The 16066-nt window shown below is 32.8% G+C and overlaps 1 protein-coding gene and 1 non-coding gene across 2 annotated transcripts; one reads left to right on the forward strand and one right to left on the reverse strand.

Moving 5' to 3' along the window:
* Positions 1-927: 927 nt before the first annotated feature.
* LOC122599986 (endoglucanase 6-like) lies at positions 928-5845 on the reverse strand. Its single transcript, XM_043772617.1, has 9 exons — positions 5548-5845; positions 5160-5372; positions 4249-4449; positions 2984-3073; positions 2707-2871; positions 2270-2554; positions 1829-2177; positions 1669-1737; positions 928-1551 (listed from the first exon to the last, which is right to left on the reverse strand). Exons 1-9 carry the CDS (start codon positions 5758-5760, stop codon positions 1262-1264), a joined length of 1875 nt encoding a protein of 624 aa, XP_043628552.1. The 5' UTR covers positions 5761-5845; the 3' UTR covers positions 928-1261.
* A 9667-nt stretch (positions 5846-15512) lies between these two features.
* LOC122602445 lies at positions 15513-15615 on the forward strand. Its single transcript, XR_006324264.1, has one exon. It is a non-coding gene; the product is annotated as a U6 spliceosomal RNA (small nuclear RNA).
* Positions 15616-16066: the final 451 nt, after the last annotated feature.

The raw sequence follows: 16066 nt of genomic DNA on the forward strand, positions 1-16066 counted from the left end.
TAGTGTTAAATTCGGTAACAAATATTAACACTTGTTTTTATTTCAAACAACACTTAAAAACCCTTAAAATTCAGTATATGATTAAATGAATGAAACAACAAATGAAACGGATATGTAGATAAAATTATGACAGAAAAAAAGAAAGTTAAACACATTGTGACACATACTTTATGATGCCAAACACATTGTGTTGCGGCTGTGTTTCTTTATATAAGGGAGAAATTAGGGTAACACAGCCTTGCTTTGATAGTGACTGATGGTGGTTGTCGAGACCTCATTGGCTTGAAAAACTTGAAACCAGATGCCTTTGTCTTCTTTACCAAATCGGGTATGAGAAAGAAAACTCTTGTCTTTGGTCCACATGCATCTTTACCTTAGAAGGTAAAATACAGTTGAAAGAATCACCATGTAAAAACTTACTTTTACATTCAAATCAACTAGTTTCCGTTCACAAGGTTGTACTGCTCTTTGCCATAGACGCTTGGCAGGTTTATAGCAAGAAAGTGGCATTGCAGAAAACATGCGACAAAATGTATCTAACTTGAAATAAAACACAACTGTTGAACAACTAGTTAGAAGGTCCGTGATCGTTTTTAACAAGAAGCAATTACCATAGTCGCTTCAATCCAAAATGGCAAAATCTATCTTCTAGTGCTATGATTTAAGTTCTGCCCAGCTTTTTAAGAGTTCGCGATTTATAAATTTTAAGCTTAAACGACAAGTTATCTCAGCTACTTAAATTTGGGTTTCCTGGACAAGATATTGAAATTTGATTACATATAAAAACCTTGCAAGAATTGTCAGACGAAAAGAAAAGATAAGCAACATACTGTAGTATGTTTCTATAACTGTCTCTTTTTTACTTAACGGAAGGTATCTTGTGGTTTTTATATTGCATCAAGTGTATACCAAAAAACAGGTCAAACAAAACACAAATGCATATCAGAATCTCTATTCATATTGGAAGTTGATACTTAAAATGTTGCGAAATTTGCAACATGTAACACACCAAAAACAAGTGAAAGACAACTTCAATAAGCTAACTTGAAGTAGAAACAGACGAGTCTAATCTATCTTTACCACTCAATTACTATATAATATATGCTAATTAATTAAAGAGGATGAGAAAGAGGATGAGCACTTCTATTAAACCCTCTCTTCACTCCTTTCTTCCTCGATACTTACACACGCTAAGAAACACCAAATGACTTAAAAATCACCACTTCTAGCTTGATTGCGCGTCTAGAGAATGTGTTCTAGATCAAGCCAATGTGTAGCTCGAGACTGAGACATCTGCCGGTGAAGCTGAATGGATGTACACAAACTCCATGCTTTTTCCAGCTGGTAATGAGCTAACCCATGTTGGGAACCCATAGGAACCGCTACTGCTCTTACTTAGACCCCATACAGGACCATAGAGCTTGGAGACGGATAGGTTAAGGTTCTTAATGGTCTTCCCTGATTTGTTGGTCACAATGGCAGAGTATCTGTAGTAAGTTTTCCCATTTGCTTCCCATGAAGATGTAGTCTTTTGTTCAATTGCAACTGGAGCTATACAAAGTAAAGATAGAACCTTGTATCAGATTCTCAAGAAGATAACTTTTGATCATATACTCAAGATTCTAAGTAACATGATGCTATATTGGGTGGCAGTGAATATAAATTTACCTGCGAATGGACTTTCTTTAGCGACAGGCTTTGGCTGAGCAGCAATGGGCTTAGCAATAGTAATTTCAACTGAAACCAAAAACAGAACACATATAATTGAATAAATCTACAACAATAACATAGAAATAGCTCAAAAAGAACACGATCAAACATAACGTACCTGGAAGTAGTTGGTTGTAGCCTGCATGACCACCATGTAATCTAGCCAAAATACCAAGAAGAGGAGCATTGTTATATGTAGCAGGCTCGGTCTGTTCATAATTGTCTCTATGGTCAGCAAAATTGTCATAAGCATCAGGTCCACCAACAATAGCCCCAGTCAAAAGATTTGGATCACTTGCTTTTCTACTGAACCATGTTGCATAACCACCTCTACAGCTAACAAACGACGGGTTAACCTTAACCGAAACAATAGATGAGCCTCTATGGTGCACTTGTTGTGGGTAGTTGTTTCCGTATCCAACCATGTAACTTGTTGCCCTAGGATTATCTCCAAGAATGTAATCCACCTAAAAGAAAAATATAAAAAAAAATACATTATTCAATTTCCAAATATCTTGATATCGGCTTCAAGAAGTGAAAACAGGCACCATTTCTTTACCTGTGACTTGGCAAATGCAAGTAGCTCAGAGGGTGCAACACTGCCCGAAGAACAATGTAGGTTTCTTCGTGCAGATGTTAAGTAATCGGAGTAGACAGTCATTAGGAAAGACGCACTTGTGACAAATTGCAAGTTGTTCCATCTTTGCTTATAAATTAGACCACCGGGAGTCTTTTGAACATTTTGATTACTCTTGCCAAGGCATGAGCACATGAACGATTCCGCCTTCTCTTGGTACTTACCAAAAACCGGTGCATGACTTCCTGCTTTGCCTCCCATTAAAAACTGCATTACATCATTCCAAATTATAAGTAATTACTAATTAGTACCCCCTATTGCATTTTATCAAATATATAAAGGTAATGTTCTTATAATGATATAATCCTATAACTTGTAACTAAACTAATATAATGTACAAACATTTAAATGATCAATACCTTAGCAACAAGGGTCTGGACCCCGGCATACTTAACGTCCCAACCAAACTCGGTCATGGCCCATCCGGTCCCACCGAGGGCGTCACCGTTTTTACCAAGGTAATCCAAGTAGTATTGATTGTTAGTGGCTTTGTACATCCAAGCAGCAGCCCATAACAATTCATCCTGCCCAAGCCCAAACCAACAAGAAAAATGTTTAAGAAAAGGGCAAAAAAGTAATTTAAAAAGGGATAGTAGTTGAGGTAGTTAAGATAGGTAGTTGAGAGTGATCACATACAGCATAGCCACTGACGGATCTGTAGTACTTTTGGGCCACGGTTATGCTACTGTCATATTTGCCCCTGTATTTGTCGGCAAAATCGAATAACTGTTACAAAAAAAAGTAGTATATCAGTGACACGTTACAAGGGTAACATAGGAAATGTAATGTTTTGTTGTGGGGTGAGTGTGTGTAACAGTACTTCCACCGACCGTATTACATATTCTACGTAGTAATTAAAATTAATTAATAATACATATAACTTACCGAGTGTGATATAAGTATAAAGTTTACTTGTGCAAATATATATATAATCAGGGTAATGTGTACGGTGTGACCATAATGTCCGTGATGAAGAGCAATTGTACCTAAACTTTATGACCCAAACATGTGCCAAGAATAAATTATAATGCAAGTTCAACAAATTCCCTTTTGCTTTTTCTTTTGGATGTTCACTTTAGCTTTCTTTGTTTTTGCTCTCTATTAAATGTAAATAAAAAATATGAAATAAATCTTTTGAGAATTTGATATATTTTATTGCTGAAAATGTAAAAAGAAGATATTAATCAACCTTAAACAAAAGATAGAATTTGTAAAAAAAACATAGGAAGATGAAATTTGAACATGTGACATGTTTAGACCAAGATGAAATTTGTATACTGCACAGCTAAACTATTAACAATTAGTTAATAGAAGTTGTTAAGCATTTTAGAGGGAGTAGCCATGACATAAGATATCTATATCTATATATATATATAATAATATATATACACTTTTAATTTATTAGAGTTACTTGTGCATGACAAAAGTTTTTCTCTCTTTACAAATAAATCAGGTAGTGTTGCAACCTATTGAGCATGGAAAGGTGTAAACATAGGCTAAATTTTGGAAAATGAACAAATAAAGTAAAAGAGGGGAGTAATGACTATTGTATGATAGGCGCAATATATATATATATATGTATGTATATATATAGGTGGCCACCTAAGCTAGCTACCTATATCTCTGCTAATTTAAACCGCCAAGAACATGCCAGACAGTAAAGTTAATAACCGCAGCTGCTTTTTACCCCAACTGCTTTACTAACTTACGCTTGTCTTTTACTATCATACGCATTAGACCATTGAATGCTTTAAAATGTGGCACAAATTATCACAACAAGCTTGAGTTTGATGTTCAAAATACCTAAAGTAAAGTAAATATTATTTACAACCATTAATATAAAGTGGTAAACTTTAAGTAACTTTAAATTACTAAGAAGTAGTGAAAGAGACTAGGCAAACCTCATATGCGTGTTTAAGGAGCTCTCGTGAGTAAGCTGGGTTAGAGCGACGGAAGACGATGGAGGCGGCAGCCATTGCGGCAGCTGTTTCTCCCGCAAGGTCGGAACCAGGGTTATTTTGATCAATTCTATAAGCATAACGAGAAGTCGTCATGTCTTCTGGCCTTTGCCAACAATAGTGGTCGGTGTTACCATCTCCTACCTGTATAATAAAAGTTAATCAAAATAACTAAAAAGATAAATGAAACTATTATACCATCTCCTACCTATATAATAAACTTTAATCAAAATAACTAAAAGGATAATGAAACTATTATATATGTCATAATCAACCTTTAAATAAACATAAATTTATGCGGAATAATCATTATTCTTATTCACAATTTGTTTCAAACGCTTATAATTTTATGGGTCCTACAACGTATACTTCAAAATCAACATCGAAAATATCATAATTAATATCTATAGATAGGAGACCCCCTATATAATTTATTTTTTTTACAATGTGCTTTATGTTTGTATGATTAGTAAAAAATCACAAATTTGGTCAAATCAATTATTCCTAATAAATTAAGAAAGTGAATATTGTGTAAAATAATGATATAATTACAACAAATTACCATTATAATCACTTATTTTTTACTTAAAACAACATTTGCTACTGAATTTTCCCATTTTAGTAAAGAAACAAATTTCCTAAGTTAATTTTCAATACAAAAAATAAACATAAATAAGTTACTCCATTTAAGTTAAACTTGTCCATTAGCAAAATTCAAACTGTTCCACAAATCTTTATTTTATGAAAAACCAATGGTCTAATTATTATTATGTAGAATAAAACAATATAACATTCTCACCATATCTTTTAAAAAATAATTAACAATAACATAAAGATTAAAAACAAAAAGTTACCTCTCCATAAAGAACATGAGGTTGGGGATGAGCCTTAATGAGATAGTCAGTACCCCATTTAACAGCATCCATGGCATGACCAAGCTCACCACTTGCCCCCATTTGATTTCCATATTCCATTATACTCCATGACATCATTGTCACTGTAAATGCCATTGGAAGCCCAAATTTCACATTGTCCCCTGCATCATAGTATCCCCCCACTAAATCCACCTACAATATTATTAAAAAACCAAATTAATTACATACATATGACAATGTCATGTTTTACACCGCTGTATACTGTAAGTAAAGAATAATGGTTGTACATGTTGTGTAGGTGTCATGTCTCAAGAGAAAGAAGGCTAAAAAGGAGATTGAAATCATAAAAGTGGAAGTACTAAATTACCCCATTGGATTTGCCATCATAAAGTCCTGAATTTCCTCTCCAATTAACTCTTTGGTTACCAGGAAGATAACCAGATCTTTGTGCCTCAAAAAATAAAATGCTTTTGGTTAATGCAGCACCATAATCATGTCCACCTGCTAATGCCAAAGGCAGAATTCCCATAACCATAAACAGAGTAGTTGCCATTGAAGAAAGGCCCATTAGTTTCACCATTTGTGTTTTTGACACAAAGTTTAATTTGACAAATGGCAATGGTTTTATGATGTGTTAGAGAGAAAGAGATAGGGAGAGTTTGAGAAGAAGGTGGAGGGAAAGAGTTGGTATATATGGAGAAGATGAAAAGGAAGAGGCCAAAAGTAGAGATTTATTAAATGCATTTTAATTATGAATTACTTTGTATATAATAGTTATTGGAAAAGAATGAAGAATGAAGGGTTTTTGTGAGTATGAACAGGCGAACAAAAATGAGCAATGGCATGTGACTTTGTTGGCTTTCATTTATTTAGAAAAATCGGTGGTTTTTCTTCTATTTTATTTATTTCTATTTTTATTTATATTATTATATTTTAATTTAAATACTTGAAGATATCAATATCGAATGAATATCAAAATCATTAACCAAGGAATGTGTAATTGTGATGATAATGATATGATTGTAAGATTGTCCTTCGAAAAAGGTAAAGATCCACAACATAATTGTAACAAATCGTTATACGTAATATTCTTGACAAAATGAGTTAATATGCAATTATGTCGTGGATTTAAGCCAAACCAAAAGGAGATGTACGTGATTGTTAACTAGTGCCATTGTAACTAAAATTATTTGTGTGTATATTCGCTACAGCAAAAATAACTTTTATTCACATAGTAAAATTCTTTTAACAGTTAATTTTTGGGCCTGGAGCAAGTGAAAAAACTTCATACACTTGTTATTTTAAGGGGTTTAATCCAATACTTGAAACTAAAAAATAAAGAAATTTCCTCAAAGTTTTATAAAAATTTACACGGTGTAGCATAATATATCTACATTTAGTCTACATTCGTGTAAAAAGATGTAGATTTATCACTATTTTCTTTACTTGGGCTTTAAAATATGACACTTTGAATACTATTTTAGGTTATAATCGGTTTTTGTATAACCCTGTTTGAGTGTTTGTACATAGTTTTGGGATTGATTATTGAAACTTTAAGTGAACAAATTAGAGGGTGTTTGGGATTGCGTTATAAAATGATTATCTGATTATTACGTTTATAAAACGCAAATAATCTAAAAAAGTGTTTGTATGAAAAAGTGATTATTGGCTATGAAAATGCAGTTATCGAAACGCAGTTTTGAAAACGCGCGCATAATCTATTTTGAAAAAGCAGATTTTGTCTTGTAATCGCAATACCAAACACCCCTTAATGACTCATTACTAAAATATAATCAAATGACAAATGACTTAAGTGGTTACCTGAGGTCCTTTTTGGAGTAACTAGGGGTAGGAAATGTTGGCTTGAAGATCAGGGATCGGATCTCAATTTCTCATTATTTTGGGCATTTACCTTTTTGGACGCGTGTAGGTCGTGATATCTCATCTTTGGTCTCTAGGATGCCTTCGAGTTATAACCTCTAACATAAGGTCCGCTTAGATATCACTGCTAGGGTTCGAACCACTAACTAATACGCTGTATTCTAAAAAACATTAAAGATAACTTAATATACAACTAAAATACTATCTATCATGTAACCATATGAAACACTTAACAATATCTATCACTTCGAGATAATTTGAAGTTATATAAGAGTTGAAGACGATCTATATGCTTTTTTAAAAAATCTATTAAGACTTTGGAATATTGATTGAATGCACAACCAATAACAATTTATAGATGTGAGGATCATATTTGTCGAACGATATCAAGATTTTTATGAATAAGAACTTTGACGACAATTTATGTATTTTTCTTGCTAACAATTATGTTTGTTGATAAATAATAATACCAATTATTTTGCTTGGTAACAATTATGTTTATATCATTTGCATTTGATACCTTTGAGATCTTTGCACCTGAGGCCGTCGAGCTACGTACTTGGAAGGGTCGAACGGATCATACGATCGATGAATATAGTTTTTAAACGTCTTGATTTTGTTATACAAAAAAGAGTGGCGACGCAATTTGTTACCCGTTTACCTTTTACTTCTATGTAAATTACTATAACTATATATTCTTACACTCAAAAATCTAATCCCAAATTAAATCCACACATATACACCCAAGATTGAAAAATCCATACCTAAAGCGCCTTTATTTAAGGGGTCTTATGTCTTATGGTTTAAACAGTGATTTAGTGTAAATTCTTTACCTTTGCAAACAAAAGTCATGCGTTAAAGACTGTATTAAGTCTCATAACTCGAAAAAAATGATACTGAATATTACGTTACTTTAATATTTACAGTTAAAACAACTTACATTTAAATGTAAAGAACTAAATAATCTAGACGGTATTAGACTCAACAATTGAAATATTTGAGTTTGGGATCTAAGTTATAATTTTGTTACAACCCAAAGGTGAAAAGCCTTGCAGCCTTTGTCCAAAACGAATACGATCATTCAATAATTCAAAACACCATACAAAAAGGCAACAAGACGAGAGGATGCAAACACTACTATTGACCTATTTAATAGTCCATCGAATTTTAAAATGTTAATTAGTCGTAAAGTTTTGACAAGTTGATTCAAAAATGTAATATTATTACAACTAATCTACTCTCGTCGTAAGTTGTATTTCAATATCATCCAACCAAGTTAGGTTAATTTTGGGCTTCTTTCGTAAAGAATAGTAATAATATATTATTCCACAACATTAAAGTCATAAAAGACCTACATACATAATAAGAAGTAATACTGTATTTGAATATTACTATTAGAAAATGTTTATAAAATTTGGAAAAGTTATGATTAAGTGAAACACTTATTAAAATAGGTCACATTATATATTGTTAGATTCTTTTTTATTATTTATGTTAATGTTCATTACATTAACATCATTTGCACTTTTTGCAGCACGATAGCAAAAATCGCAAGTTTCGCCATGTAATTTTATTTGCTACTCCGTATTTCGTGAGCCATGAAACGAGTAGCTAAAAGCCTAAAATATAGTAGTACTCAGTATCTATTGGATTTTGACTACCGATCCATGTATTTTTTACACTTTAATTTAACTTGTTTCACTCACAAGTCTTAGATACCGTTAGAACATTCACAGTGTTCAGGACTCATCCTTCAAGAATTGATATCTGTCAGCACCACATCAACTTCACATCAATCCAAGGATTAATCAAGGACTAATCTCTAAAACACCCATAATGTTAAAACTAGTCTATGACTCACCATTTATTTATTTTTACCTTTTTAACCTAATATTCTACCATATATTTAATTATACACTTTTAACCCTCTAACTTATACAATTTCAATTTTTTTAATAAAAACACACTTAAAAATTTCATTAAATAAAAAACATACAATACAATAAAATAAAACAGACATAATACTAACACATTAATAATATTAAAACATAAACACACTTAATACTAACACATTAGTTTAAAGCATACATAAGACTAATACTCGGAGTAGTCTGAGTCCACAGTACGGTCGCCGTCATTGCGATGAATGTACTGATATGGTGTAGGAGACCCGACAGGGTCGCCGGGTTGCAAATATGCGTACTCTTCCCTAGGGTCATTAAGGTAATCATCAGGACAACTACCACCGATAGCACCTTGCCAGAATAATGTGTGGTCTAGAGTGGCGTTTAAAGTGGTAGTAGCAGTGGTAAGCTGGAACATAGTTTGATTGAGCCAGTCGATCTTCTACCGAAGATAAATAATGTACTCATATTCGACGGCGTTACGAGCATGTTCTGCACCTTCAAGTTGTTCAATTTCAGTTGTGATTGCCGCTTTGTTGGAAGTTATGTTCTCAATCACATTGTTAACTACAGATCTGTTTGTATCATCGTTAAGCATATGGTCCTTCATGCCCATTTTTGCATTGTGAACGGTCATGTTTGTTGTGTTGTTTGCCATGGTTCTTTTTTGAATGTTTTATTTGCTTAGAAAAGTGTGTGTTTTTTAATAGAGAATAATAAGATAAATGGTTTGTATTTATATATGATAAATAAGGACTAAAAGTTTGAAATTTTTAAAATTATGAAATATGGCCGTTCAGGGACCATTTGTGTAAAAAAATTTGAAATTTCATTTATAGCCGTTGCATTGAAACAAAAAAGAAAAAAAAAAGGAACGAGTCTCGTCCCGAGGGACGCACGAACGAAAACGATCTGAAAGACGAGTCTCGTCCTCCAAGAGTGAATGAGGGGGAACAAGGGTATTGTGACTACTCGTACAGTACAAAATTTTCATTTAGATTTGTCAACCAAGTCAAAAATTAATGTATGGGGTCCACTTCTACTTCAGCGAGGTGATGATGTGGTGGAAAATACTGGAAATTGATGTATGGAACTAGCATAGTATTTATTATATATGAAAAATGTGAATTGTAATATCATTTTAATAATTAAATCTTTTTTACATAAAATTGTATGTTTAGATACCTAACTAAAAGAAAGATAAATTTGCTTTCAAACCTTTACTATCGAATTTTTACTTTTAAATTTAGTGTTGTTTAAAACTTTACTATATTTACAGTTTTGACGACATGTATACAACACATAACCAATTTAAGGTTTGAACTCGTCAGTTAAACATTTTCTTTTTTAATATAACAATGGACATCAAACACATTAACATTAGTAGATGGTAATTTTAATTCAATATTCATATACATCCATCAACATAGATAGATACATCTACATTTTTTTAAAAAAAATCTCAAACAATGGTACATATAGAGATAACATGATAACATATAACCCCTATGAACGAGTAAACCAAAAAGTCCCTGAAGCCAAACCAATGTTTGATTGGGGTGGCGTGGGCGTTCGAAGTTGGATGCCACGTAAACAAATACCAACATTAAGCCAATACGACATGCTCTTATAGTGGCGGACCCAGGATTGATAAGGACGGGTAACACAAAATTTTTTGTTGATGGGCTTATATCGACGCAGAATAACGATACCGACTAAATTGTTACGATTGTTTAATATTTTTGGTTATTTTTAATGATTGTCAAGAGTTTTTGACACTTTGGTAGTTTCCATTTATCATTTAATTGGACAAATACCTCTTTATGAGTTTTATTATTAGGATAATCTTTTGAAAGTTTGAGTTAGTCACATTAAAAGGTATCCCATATTTGTTTGACCTATAACATCAATAAATAATACATCGTTTTTGAAAAAAAAATTACACTAAATGGATCTATCGAACCTATAGCCCGGACTACCCTAGGTTCTATATAGTTTCGCCTATGTGCTCTTATATAGTTGTATGTCAAATATCAGATATGAGATATGATATTAGCTTCACACATAGCAACGTTCTTTACAAACCTATTTTCTATTAGTTATTTTTCTGAAAATTCGAAGTTAGGTATAGTATATTATTGAGCAAGATTATTTGTCAACTTCTTAGAAATGTGGTTTGATAAATAATAATAATAATAATAATAATAATAATGATTATAATAATAATAAAATTTCCATACTTTTTAGTGTACGGAGCTTAGAAAATCGACTTTGGGAAAAGGAAAGAAAATGGTCAAAAAAGTGGACCACGTTTAAATATTTTTATAACCGCAATCAACGGTTTCCCCAAGAAAATATTATTACTAAAATGCGCACTACCTTATGCTTTTTACACTTTTAGTTAAAATAATTACTATATAAAACAACTACTAACTTATATAATACTTTTCGTCTGAACACCATATAAGTTTGAAAAGTCAGAAACCACCGTAATTACCGGCTTAGCACCGGTTCTGCTACGGAGACCTTCTGTCGGGTGTTCTTCAATTCCACGTGGTTTCCACAAACCAAATGCTGCTTTCTCATTTTACTTCATGATCGAATATCTTGCTACCTCTTTTCAATTCGAGTCAAGGGTACGTGTACTTAGAAGGGGATAGTCCTAACCGAAATCAACCAAGACCTAAATCATATATGCACCAACTACAGTGAACTTTGTCAAAAACATATAGTAAAAGGTGTGATATAAACAGTTTTATCAAAATGAGATGTAACGAAGGTGTAAAAAAGCATATTAGATCAACTGGTATCGAAATAAAGTGGAACGTAGCTAAGTATTAGCTAATTAGGATTATCAATTTATCACTTCTCAGGTGCACTTGGACGTGCTTGATTTTGAAACCAAATATATATATCTTCATTTTTTAAAACCAAATACTATATTTTTAATGTAGCAATGTGAAACTCCGACGATAGGTATGATTATTTACTTCTTACACTCACTGTTCTTTTCCTACTTGGTCGAAGATTTTGATGGAAATAGTCTCTTTATCTCTGGGTAGAGACAGGACTATCGACATCTCATCTCCCCATACGTACTTATACGGGGATTGGACATTATTGTTGTATTTTTTTTAAAGGATTAAAATTGCATTAATACATATGTACTATTTGATTAAGTATATTTTGCAATATAATTATTGTTAGACTAGCATTGTACCCGCGCAATGCGGCGGCGGTGACAGCGACGGTGGTTTAGTGGTGTCGGTGACGAGTGGTGATCAATAACATCGACAATTGATGTCGAATGGTCTAACCGTGTAAGTTGATACAATGGTGATAGTGATATAGTAGAAGATACGGGTTTTAAGTGTAAAATAATTTATTAAGGATAATTTTGGCAATATCTAATAACCCTTTCCTTAAGGGTTGTTTATTAAGGACAATCTAGTAATTTTCTAACTATTTTTTAACCATTTCTTAAAATAAAGGGGTGAATAATATTATAAAGGAGTAGTAGATATAATATATGTTGCTTAAGGTTTAGTGTAGGCTGTTAGTCGTGAACTTGACAATGGCGTTGGCATGTCACTAATTAGTGATAGGAGTATGTCCACACACGAGTCACATAATTTGATAAATATACCACATCCTAACACTCTTAAGTCTTAACATAGATTTTCCATTGTTGTGGTATATCAATCAAATCACGTAGTACGTACCTCTATCAATTCCCCTTTATGATATCTATGTAAAACTTCCAACCAAACAGAACATATGCAATGGGAAAAGGTGATGTTCTATAATTTAGAAAAAGGTATTGAGTGACCATGTATTCACATCTTCAAGAAGACTATATATCTAAGTGCGGGTAGAATATATTTGGGGATTGATATGGACTTTTTCGTATGAAGACAAACGACAAATAACATTGATAAACCGATGAAATCACTATGCTTCTACCGGATACGAATATATATATATTTTTGGGTTTTTAATTAAAACAGAACATCTTTCTAATATTTTTTTCTGTTATATACTTTTAACAAATTTTAACTTATTTACTGTGATTGATCGAACTTAAATGACATACATAGTCATCGAATTTTATTAGTGAAATGTCAAGATGTAAATTCAAGTTTTTGTAACAAATTAATGACTATGGTTTTATTTTAATGTTTCTTGTGAGAATAAATTTGAGTAGAAACTACATTATTTGTTGCAATGTGTTGCAGGTTGAGAATGAAAAAAAAAAAAACTGCCCGGTGTCGATTTTCGTAAGTTTTGAGCCCCAAAATTTTGGTGTAAGAGAAAGGTTAAGATGTTGACAAACCTTACATTTATCAAAGTAGAGAGATTGTTTTCATTTTCTACCAAAATGATAAAAAAAAAAAAAAAGTCCCTCCAATCTTCTTCAAATAGGAAAGTGATTCTTCAATGTTCAGTGAAATTTTGAAATTCCTTTTGGTACTAATGGAAAGGTCATAATTATTTACTTGTAATTTTTGACTCGACTCGAAAACATGATTCTTTGACTCGTGATTTGAAACGTGACCCGACTCGTAAGAATCAGAATATTTTTAAGTGCTACATAATATAACATAATTATATATATGTGACGTCTTTATAAGCAAATTATAAGTTCGTTATCTCAATAAATTTACCAAAATATTACATATTTAATAGTTTTGATACATAAACTTACAATTTATATCCAAATTCACAATATAATAATCAAAATTACATAAATAACACACAAAATAATGTAGCAAATTAAGTATAATATATAACCATACTATCAAATTACAAAAATTATAAGTTTGCGACTCGTGACTCGGTACAAGATTACACAGCGACTCGTAAGAGACTGGATAAAAACGAGTCACCTAACGAGTTGACTCGTTTTTCATGTAAATCAACTTGAGTCGTAAGAGGCAGCTCGTGACTCGTAAGAGTTTAACTATGGTTGCATTCCTTTGCTAATCTACCACGTGCGGCGAGTTTTTTTTTTTTTTTAACAACTAAGATTTTATTTGACATTATAATAAAAGAAACATTACAATTACAAGTACAATAAAAGTGATGGACTTGTTGCCCATATATGCCAAGGAATACTAGCTTTTCTATCACGATTAGAAATCTAAAAGTAAGAAAGAGATGTGATAGTTTGAAAAACGTTGCCACAAGATTCCTCACTCGCCCAATGAAGAACATTATTTGTATGCTTCCAAATCGACCACCACCACACAAAACAAGTAGTTTCCAACCAATGACTTTGACGGGAGTAACGAATCATTTATCCAGGCTATCATCAAGTCAGGCCTAGCTAGCAGTAGGCATGTCAATACCAATCCAATCAATGAAAAGTTGTGCTATTTCAGTATAGAATGGACATGAGGAGTAAAGATGTTCAATACATTCCACCTGGTAGTCACATAAAGGGAAAATAATGATATTAATCTCTACTCCTCTACGACTAAGGTTTAATCGAGTCGGAGACGATCACGGAGAAGCCTCCATATGAAAATGTTCACCTTTTTAGGGGCCAAATGATTCCAATACGTCTTAGATGGCTCACAGGGGAGAAGAGCACGCTCAAGACATAATCGGAATTGACGAACCGAAAAAGTAACCTCACCTGGAAAGTTCCATGCCCAAGAATCTTGACGATCCTTCTGAAGTAAGTCAAATCGGCAAGTTGCAAAGCTTCTGTCCCATCTCGAATATCCCTACGCCAAGACCACGTCCATAAACCATTTCCCCATCTCTCCTAACCTGGGTTTGTTTGTTTAGTTCCAATGCATAAAGACGTGGGAATGTACCAGATTGAGCCTCATTACCTATCCAAAGGTCCTGCCAAAAACTCACTGAATTTTCGTTTCCTAACCTCCTGTTAATAACACTTGCAGGGACAGAATGCAATGTGTGAACCTCGATGAAAGTTGAGCAAATTGATGCCCATAAACCACGACCTTTTGGACTGAAATTGTTAAGACATTCATGGCCGTGAATAATTACTTTTGGACGTGCGGCGAGTAGTAGAAAATTAGAAATCTACTTGCCCACTTTTACATTTAATTGAATGTGTCGTCTAACTCATCATGGATAATTTGTTTGGTATCTTGTTTACCAAAATTCCTTACCCAATTAGCAAGTACTATAAGCATGTTTTTATTTTACCAATTGCTCAGTTACAAAACATACTGTAAAGGTACAAAAAAAATTTTAACTACCAAATTTAGTATGCATACCAATTAAGATGGCAATTGGGGTTATGAAAATAGAACTAAATTAGTAGGTCGAAAAATTAAACCACTAAAAATGATATCTCTATTCATTTTATTCAGCCGTTTTGCCTCCTTATGTTACGTTAATACTTCTAAAAAACATACTATCTAACATACTCTTCCAACAAAGTATTTTTACTTTCTTTGTCCGTTTTTATGTATATACATATCCGCTAAGACCCCACCCCCTTTTTCGCTAACCTCATTGTGTAATTGGATGATTCAACCAAAAAAGGCGTGCTTTTATCCAAAAAAACAACGTCCCTTTGGGGACATCTGATAAAATTGAAACGATAAAGTGAAAATTAGCATAGTCCTTACATAAAAATAAAACGTACAAAGTGACAGTACAACAACAAAACTCAATCTCTAAAATCGATCTCTGCATATGGGATATAGGGGAAGTGAGAAATGGTATTTAAAAAGACTGAAGAAGCCATTGTCATCAATCTTAGTAAATTATTTCAGTATGATTTTGACTTTATGAAAAGGTACGCACAAATTGAGAAATGGTATAGAAAAAAACCCGAAGAAATCTTCGGCTCAACCCGAAAAAGCCATTGTCATTGACCTTAGTAAATTATTATGATTTTGACTTTATGGAAGGTAGCTTGAAAATTTTAGGGGAACCATAGCTAAACAATTGATTTAAAGTTTGACCACTGCTCTTTTCACCCTTACCAGTTTGCACCTAGCTAGGCGGCTACACATATACCTTACATGATAATATTCCCCACTGTCCGTTGATTATAAAATCTCATTTAATGATTTAACTATCTATATATATGAATATTATAAAAGTTTCCCAAGTGGA

This window comes from Erigeron canadensis, chromosome 5 (assembly GCF_010389155.1).
Source record: "Erigeron canadensis isolate Cc75 chromosome 5, C_canadensis_v1, whole genome shotgun sequence".
Lineage (NCBI taxonomy): Eukaryota > Viridiplantae > Streptophyta > Magnoliopsida > Asterales > Asteraceae > Erigeron > Erigeron canadensis.